This window comes from Habropoda laboriosa, unplaced genomic scaffold (genome assembly GCF_001263275.1).
Source record: "Habropoda laboriosa isolate 0110345459 unplaced genomic scaffold, ASM126327v1 scaffold34, whole genome shotgun sequence".
NCBI classification, from domain to species: Eukaryota; Metazoa; Arthropoda; class Insecta; order Hymenoptera; family Apidae; genus Habropoda; species Habropoda laboriosa.
Genome location: NW_017100142.1, coordinates 1198148 through 1206487, shown reverse-complemented (window position 1 = coordinate 1206487; position 8340 = coordinate 1198148). Strand labels below are relative to the sequence as shown.

Here is an 8340-nt window from a genome sequence, read left to right as displayed (position 1 = left end):
AGAGAGAGAGAGAGAGAGAGAGAGAGAGAGAGAGAGAGAGAGAGAGAGAGAGAGGCGACGTAACGTAGAGAATATGAAATTTTACCTTTCGAATGAATCGTTTTTATCGTAACTCCGTCGAGTATCTTCAAGGTAACAGAAGCCTGACTACAATCGGTTCCTGATAAACACTTTACCGTCCCCGTTAACGTGGCTTTTAACTGAAGAAAGTTCAGATTGCGCACTGCTCGAGACGATACGTCGATCGTTTGTTGCAACGGGAAAAATCTAACAAGGAGATATCGATGTTTGAGAAATGGAAAGACGGTGAAGAAACGTGGAGGATGAAGGACGGTGAACTTACTGCAAGCCTTTGGCTCTTTCTTCTTCGCTTACGACAACGCTCAATTGATATCTGTCAGGGCTAAGGTACAAACAAAACTCTCCCGTCTTTGGATCCGTGTCGATTTCTTTGGTGAACGTAACAGCCGTGTTCTTCACGAAAACCTTTCGATGATGCAACGTTCCTTTCGTCGATAGAGTGACTTTTCCGCAAAGTTTGTACGCTGCTGGTATTAGAACAGGTAGTTCCGGAGAACTGGGAGAGATCTTGACCGTTTTGGTGATAAAGGGGGAAGAAGAAAGGAAAGGATACGTACCGCTTTCAGCTTTTAGAGTATATTGGCCGGCTTTCATATTATCCAACACGTACTTTCCATTCGCGTCCGTTGTAGCAATTTGCTTTTGAGAGAGAAAAACTTTCGCTGCTGGCAAAGGATCTCCATCGATCGCAGTGCGAACAAGACCGTTTACCGTGAAACCAGTTACCTTGAACCCTTGACGTAAGGCGACGCTATTGTGACTTACTTTGAACGATAACTCGGGTGGTTGAACGTCAAATTTCGTTTGGGCACCGGCGTAATACGGTACGAGTTTATAATCGCCGGGTGACAAACTTGGAAACACGAATTTACCACTCCTGTCTGACGCAACGTGACAAAGAGGCTTTCTAGATTCGAGATCTTTACTTATAGGTGTGGTTGCACAATTCTTAGCTACACCATTCTATGTAACGATAAATTTGGTTAATCCGATTAAGGGGAGAAAGGGAGGGGAAGGGAAGGGAAGAAGAAAGAAAATGCTTACTCCAAATAATACGAATGTTACACCGCTAACTGGTTCTTCTTCGCTGGTAACTCGGCCGCTCACATCGTATCCAGAGATGACCAGACTACCGTTCGGAAGTTCCGTGTTCCCTTCTTGTACCGTTACTCTGACTGTATCTGTCTTCATCATCCATCTGTAATATAAAATAACGTGATATATTTACCGCAGCGTGGTATTTAAATGGAACGCGATCCGTTAAACTCACGTAGGATGGGATGCAACGAGCATATATCGTCCAGGCTGTATAGGGGTGAAATAAAATATACCACCCTCTGTAGCGACTGTTGTGCCAACAGGAACTTGCTGGTTATCTTCTTTGTACAATGTTACAGTAACACCTTTAGGACCAGAATCAGATCCTAAACTATTGACCTACAGGGGATATTAAGCTTTTTAGTAATTGGGCAGTTTTGAATTGGGCAGATTAAAAGAGAAAATAGTTTACCTTGCCTGTGATACCAAAACCTTTGAAGGTAAAATTAATGTCTTTGCCTTGACTACAAGCATCCGTTGCTCCATCTACGTTCAATACAACTTCCGTAGGTTCGAAACTCCATCCCCTGGGTGGATCCACCTAAATATACACGTGTCAAGATGTAATTGACGTACACTTTCATCTGATCGTCTACGACTACACTTAGTCGATTTTACGGAATAAAACATATTTTCTGACAATCGCGAAATTTATCTAATCGTTTTGCATTACCTTCAGAACGTATTCTCCTTTGTCGTAGAGAGGAAGGAAATAATATCCGTTGTTAGGGGCACATTCTGTAGAATCTTTAAGACTACCAGCTTTCGTGTATCTAAAGGAAGTAAAGGTTCATCGACTGATCATTTATGAAATTTGGAAAGTTATTCTGGCGATCGAATTGCCGAGTTACTCACAATTTTATCTGAACTTTTGCGAAGTCGATATCGGCATGACTTTTCAAGAATCCTCCACAACCTAAAATATCTTCGGCACTAGAATACGTCGTTAAGATGCAGGAATAAAGAATGAAAAAGAGAAAAACTGTCGGTCTCATAATTGTTTCTCTCGTTCGATACCCATGCATCGCTGCTAACAAGCAACGTGTTCACTAATCTAACGACTTTGTATTCTATCCAGTGCGAGGGCAACAAATATGCGCGATTATAGATGAAAAACTTGGATCGAGAATGCTCTGCTAAATCATTTTCTACGTTACCAACGGATACTATACGCATGCGCAAACTTTACTGCGTATCACCTTATAGGTAGGAAGGAATCGTTTTACGAATTGACCGTTCGTAACCTAACCTCTAAGCTGGTTAGAAGAGTACACGTAAGTGGTAGAGAATGATGTAAAACGCGTTTAATTGTTGTGTTGGAAGGTGAGGAAACGTGTTTGGAGAAAATGGGGAAAAAGGCGTTGCAAATAAAAGCAAAATTGGAGAACGTCGAAGAAGTGAAAACGTCGGGACCAGAATTCAGGTGGTACCTGAAGTTTTTTTGCGGGAACTGTGGCGAAGTATCGGATAAGTGGAATTACGTGTCTTTAAGCGAGCCGATTCCAGCTCAAAGAGGAAACGCGGTGAACCATTTTGTTATGAAGTGCAAACTTTGTTCTCGCGTGAATTCTATGAGCATTTTGGAGGATTCCATCAAACCGTACACCGGCGTGAACGATCAAGAGCAGTTCCAAACGATCGCGATATTCGATTGTCGAGGCATCGAACCCGTTGATTTCTCGGCAAGGCAAGGTTGGATCGCAAAAGCTGTTAACGAAGGAAAGGAATTTACGGACGTGGATCTGACAGAGGGAGAGTGGGTCGATTACTGTGATAAGATTAAAGAACCAGTTGGAATCTACGAAATCGAGTACAAGTTCGTATCCGTTAAATAAGATAAGTGCGTGTCGAGTATACGTCGAGTATTCTTATTTTTTTTTCCACCTTTTCCTTTTGACAAAAGTTTTCATCGCTAGAATGACCCGATTGTACGTGTAAGGAATGTTGTTGTTGTTGTTGTAAAGAAGTTGTTGTTAAAATCTAGGGAACACGATTGTGCTGGGTTTTTGAATAAAAAGCTGTTTATTTGCTGGCAATGGAAGCGGAGAGTATAGTTTAATCTACCTTTGGAAAATAGCTAACAATAAGATGCAAAAGAAGGTCTATTTCGATTACTAGGTTAGGCAAAGAAAAAGGTTGGCAGTAGCAACTATCGGAAATATCTACATACATACGTAGTATCATCTAGGAAACATTCACGAGGCAAATAAATGCAGCTTTCCAACGACGTAATATAATTTATTCATAATCATATAAAAAAAGACCATTTAATCTCGCAAATGGCTTAGTACAGAGGAAATTTGCAACAATAATTTCGCGTCATTGTTCAAAGTCGATCGAAAGTTGCCGATTGTGCACCCCGCGCAAATAACCAGATGACTAGCATTACTGTTGGCAGGGGAAAAGATCGAAAATTTCATTCGTAAAGTCGAATTGTTCGGACGAGATGTCGGTCACGTGATTAGAACTCGTCCGTTAGCGCGTATCTTCGGAATGTCTCGATCTAGTTAATAATCAGCTAAAATAATGAAAACCATAATGACGATGATGGCGATGGCGATGGCGATGGCGATGGCGATGGCGGTAATCGTTTACTTCGTAAGGAAAAAAATTAAATCTTTCATATACATATATGTATATACATATATATGTATATACATATACACACGTATCGAGTATAAAAGTTCCGAACAAATTTATCCGAGCCGGCCGTACGCGGTCGTGAAACTGAAAAAGGCTTCACTCTATGAGAGGCAATAACTCTAAAACTGGCTAAGCAAAGTTGCAATCACAGTTCCCAAAGAAACGGGGAAATAAACGAGAAGAGGGGACGATCGAAAGAAACGGTATTACGAGATAGGTTAGTCGATAACCGGCTAGCTAGCTAGCGTACTAGAATTCGCTACTACTATTCTTCTCTAACACTTTTTTTTTTCACTATGGTCTCTAGCACATCTAACACAAACATAAATATCGTGTGCGTATTGTGAATCGTCGTTCTCAGAGAACTCGGAACATATGCATATATGTATAATACATGCGTACATATATATGCGTATGGCCGTGTGCGACTCCCCTCTTTGTGTATACACACGCACGCATATATATGTAGGGATGTAAGAAATCACATGGAAATGATCGTTATCGAACGCTTAATACTAACAATATTATAATATATCGATAACGCTATCAGTCTATTCTCGCAAAAATATCACCACGACTGAAAGTATTTTTCTCCACCGTCTGAACTACATACCGAATGGTCAGAATCGAATCGCCGTGAGCTCGAAAAAGAGGATAACAAAGAGGTTAATGGTTGGCGCGCGACGATGCCGACGAGGATTGGACTCTGACGGAGACCTGGAAGATTTCTTCTCGACGCAACGCGGTATTTCTCTAATGGAAACTCCGAGAAAAAGGATTCTAGTAATAGCACTGTAACATTACGAACGTCTATGTAGCATATGTTGGATCAACTAAACGGTTCTATACTACCGTGCTAGGCTATTATCTTTGGTATACTAACGGGAAGTGTTCGTTCCACTGACGACGACAACTTTGCCCCTTTCTTTCGCAAGTACCAAGTAGAAATAGGAACATTACGCGTTAATTGTTGAGCGTGCATACGTTAAGCGAAACGTGGGATCGTTTCGTTAAAGGTTCCTCCTCCACGTGACGTTTCTCTTTAATTTAATCCCTGTTTCCGTCGCACGAGTTACACGCGAGCATTCGCCCGGCAGAATGACAGCGAATGGTTTGACGCGTCGAGCAAAGAACGCGAGGACAATGCCCAGAAAATATGTAATATTCTTAATTTTGATTCTCTTACCGTGTAAAGAGGCAGAAAAATAGATCGATTCCCATCTAAACGATTAGGTAGGTAGAAATTCGGCTAGACAGCGCATCGTCGAGGTTTTCCACTGTCTCGAAGACATAGAGTTCGAGAGCGTTGCACAGAACGACACGAAGAAGGAGTTACACGAAGAAGGAGTTACGCGGATCGTCGCTCGATTCTCGATACGTTCAGGGTAATCGATCGGACATCACCGGCTCCAACTCGAAGCAGGTCTGCTTCAACGTCGCGGACTGATCCTCGAGACTTCGCTTCAGACCTTGGATCGTCTGCATCAGCATTTGTCTTCTCAACTGCGAGAGTTGGTGTTGGAAAATGTGGGAGTCTTGAGTCGCGGCCAGTCGTTCCTGTCGTAGCCTAGCCACCTTCTCCTTCAGAGATCTCCTAGAGTCGTCTGTGTGGTGAAAGGACGATAGAGGGGTAAGAAGATAGAGGGGTCGCGTTACGCGGCGACGTTATACTCTTACCGGTGTCGTCGGTGGCCGTGTCCCCGTCCGAATTTCTCAAAGTAACGTGCTCACCCAAAGTCTTCTGTATTCTACCGTAGGTAGCGCTGCCCGCGTACACTTTCCTCTTGACTGGCTCGCTTTGCGGACAGTAGGAAGATCCTTCTTTGATAGGGCCCATGTCGACCGATCTACGGAAAAGAAGATTAAGTTTCTCGATGGTAGCGGAAGCGGAACGAGAAGAAAGGAGGGCTAACCTGAAAGTCATCAGAGGCGGTCGTTTCCTAACGTCGCATCTCTCCTCCGAGTCTGACGAACTGGACGTGACACCCTCCTCCTTGCCGGCGGTGCTGGAGACTCGAAACTCCCTCCGGTTTACGGTCGGGAGAGAGTCTCTGTGCGGCAAGACAGCGTGGTGAGGTCTACTGGCGAGGAAAGAGGTTTCGGTGTCCTGACGACGATGGTGCTGCTGGTAAACCACCGGCCTGTGGCAGCGGAGCAGATTTCTATCCGGTGACTGCTGTTGGCTCGTCGAATCGAGGGAAGATTTGTAGGCAGCGGCTGCCGCGAGACCGTTCGTCGGTGAACAAATCTTTCTCTCTGCGAATCTTCGCAAAGGAGGGGAACACGGTTGAGGAAATTGCTGCTGCCTCTTGGGGCTGGTGTGCTCCAGATCCCTGATGCTACCGCTCTGCAACTCCGGCTGAGAGTTTCTGCTCTTGGAGAGGGCGAGCTCGATGTTCAGCTCGGTGTTTTTAATCAGCTCGACGCGCTTGTTCGCCAGTCCGTTGTGGAACTTGCGAGAGGGAGATGGTACTACGGGCACGCTGTTTTGATTCCTCTGCATATTCACTAGAATATCCTCCGCCTCGAGAATCAACTGCCGATACTTTTTGTCCGCCTCTTTGTCCGCCTCGATCAGCGCCAGCTCGGAGGCGAACGTGGTCATGTAGGTGTTGCCACCTGTGCTGGTTATTCGTCGCCTCACCAGATTCCCGTTTACGTAGCTCACCTGTGTCGATCAAACAAGAGAACGCGATTGAGGAGAAGATCGATTTAGAAGAGACATCGAGCACGCTTACCGAATTCGATCGTCTCTTGACGTTCTCGGTTTCACCCCTGCCAGATCGAACAGCCAACGATCGTTCGTCGTTGGATCGCATAGGCGGCAGATTCTTGTTAACGTCGTGTTTCTTGCGTCGCAGACAAATCGGAGTTCCGCCGACGCTTCTACTGCCCTGATTGAAGCCCGAGTTCTTCAACAACATCCTCTCGACTAGTACGCGATTTATGTTGGCTGTATCGTCGTCGCCGCCGTTATTCTCTTCGTTGTTATCGTCATTGTCGTCGTCGTCGTCGTCGTCGTCCTCGTCCTCGTCGTCGTCGTCGTCGTCGTCATCGTCGTCGTCGTCGTCGTCGTCCTCGTCCTCGTCGTCGTCGTCGTCGTCGTCATCCTCGTCCTCGTTTCGAGCGGCTGCGGCGCAGGGTACGGTAGTCTCAGGATCGCGCTTCTTCAAGTTTGATTTACGACGTTGCAAGGACCTCTTTTTGCGTTTCTCGCTGGGCTGCTTCTCGTCCGGTTGTTTCTTGTGCCGCGACATCTGCCTCTTGGCGGCGTTCTTCGCGCTGATCGTTCTGCAAAGGATAGTCAAATAGATAGTTTCCTCGGGTAAAAGAGAAGCGAGAAGCGAGAGTTACCTCTGAAGGATCGCCGCGTCGTCTCTATTCCTGCGTTTCATCAAGGACTCTCGCAATCGGGTACTTCGTCGAGCGAGTTCCCCGGTGAACGCAAAGTAGGTGCAGTGTCCAGTGTTGGCGAAGCGTCCGGTACAATCGAGATTGTCGAGGTCGAGGAAGGAGCCGTTGTCGATGTAGTCGAAGTCGTCGTTATCGAGAGGATCGTTCTCGTCGCCGGCATCTCGAGCCGCGTACACGTCCGACATGGACTCGATGTAATCCTCGCAGTCCGTTGGATCGCTGTCCGAGAGAATATCCGTCTCTTTCTCGTAGACGTAACTCTCGTCGAATTTTCCCATCATCTCGTTGAGGGTGATGTCGTCCTCGGAAGATCTGGCGCTCCTAGCTACAGAGGACACGGAGGAACCGTTGCCGTTCTCGTTTCCGTTCTCGTTTCCATTGGTACTAGGTATGTTGCTGCTGGTGGTACCGCTACCGCTACCGGTGCTGGTATTGCTGGTGGTGCTACTGCCTCCGGGGCTACTGCTAGTGCTGCTGGTGCTACCGCGTAGTTGCACGGAGAGAGCGATGTTCGGTCGGATCTCCATGCCGGACGCTATTCTCCAGTTTTGGTTTATCGGGCTTCTTCCGGCGCTGAGGCTCTCCTGCTTCAACTCCCTCCTGGCCGCCCGTCCCTCTCTCGCGCTGCCCGCGTTCACGTCGCTGGCGCTTCCCGAGGATTCGGTCAGTTTGAGACCGGAGCCGCTGCTCGTGTCGTCTAGGTTCAGCCTGGATTTGAAGGGTGCGGTGCTCGAGCCGGAAGAATTGGCCGAAAGCCACGGATTGGTGCGGATGCGGGATCGTTCCCGCGGCGACTGAACGGTGGGTGAGAGCAACGGCGGCGGTACAGAGGAGGGTGGCGCGGGCAAATTGCTCCTGGAGGAATCGGCGGAGAAGGACTCGGTTCGGCGATGGTGCTTCTGAGGCCGCGATCCCGCGTCCGTCGCGGAAGAGGCGTACGCGGTGGCGGAGGATTCGGCGTTGCCCTCGAACCTTCCATGGCCGCCCACCACCCCCCGTCCAGAGAGTAGAACGGTCGCGGACAAGTTGGCCGCGTCGCCAGACCTCTTTGGTCTGACTTGGTTGTTGTTGTTGTTGTTGTTGTTGTTGTTACCGTTGCAGTTG

General features: G+C 47.1%; 3 protein-coding genes across 3 annotated transcripts in view; 1 reads left to right on the top strand and 2 right to left on the bottom strand.

Moving 5' to 3' along the window:
- Window positions 1–2272, bottom strand: part of LOC108571961 (nodal modulator 3) — a 5052-nt gene extending 2780 nt beyond the window's left edge. Inside the window, exons 1-7 of the mRNA XM_017934128.1 lie at window positions 2035–2272; window positions 1853–1952; window positions 1592–1720; window positions 1352–1518; window positions 1126–1279; window positions 344–1044; window positions 86–267 (exon numbers count right to left, since the gene is read on the bottom strand). Of these exons, the coding sequence (XP_017789617.1) occupies window positions 86–267; window positions 344–1044; window positions 1126–1279; window positions 1352–1518; window positions 1592–1720; window positions 1853–1952; window positions 2035–2204 (1603 nt within the window). The 5' untranslated portion in view covers window positions 2205–2272. The remainder of the gene's footprint in view (window positions 1–85; window positions 268–343; window positions 1045–1125; window positions 1280–1351; window positions 1519–1591; window positions 1721–1852; window positions 1953–2034) is intronic.
- Window positions 2273–2427: 155 nt separating this feature from the next.
- Window positions 2428–3099, top strand: LOC108572360 (UPF0587 protein C1orf123). Its single transcript, XM_017934589.1, has one exon. The coding sequence runs from the start codon at window positions 2526–2528 to the stop codon at window positions 3012–3014; it is 489 nt and encodes a 162-aa protein (XP_017790078.1). The 5' UTR covers window positions 2428–2525; the 3' UTR covers window positions 3015–3099.
- Window positions 3100–5202: 2103 nt separating this feature from the next.
- Window positions 5203–8340, bottom strand: part of LOC108571878 — a 3995-nt gene continuing 857 nt past the window's right edge. Inside the window, exons 3-8 of the mRNA XM_017934042.1 lie at window positions 7177–8293; window positions 6901–7113; window positions 6561–6789; window positions 5736–6490; window positions 5500–5669; window positions 5203–5426 (exon numbers count right to left, since the gene is read on the bottom strand). Of these exons, the coding sequence (XP_017789531.1) occupies window positions 5203–5426; window positions 5500–5669; window positions 5736–6490; window positions 6561–6789; window positions 6901–7113; window positions 7177–8293 (2708 nt within the window). The remainder of the gene's footprint in view (window positions 5427–5499; window positions 5670–5735; window positions 6491–6560; window positions 6790–6900; window positions 7114–7176; window positions 8294–8340) is intronic.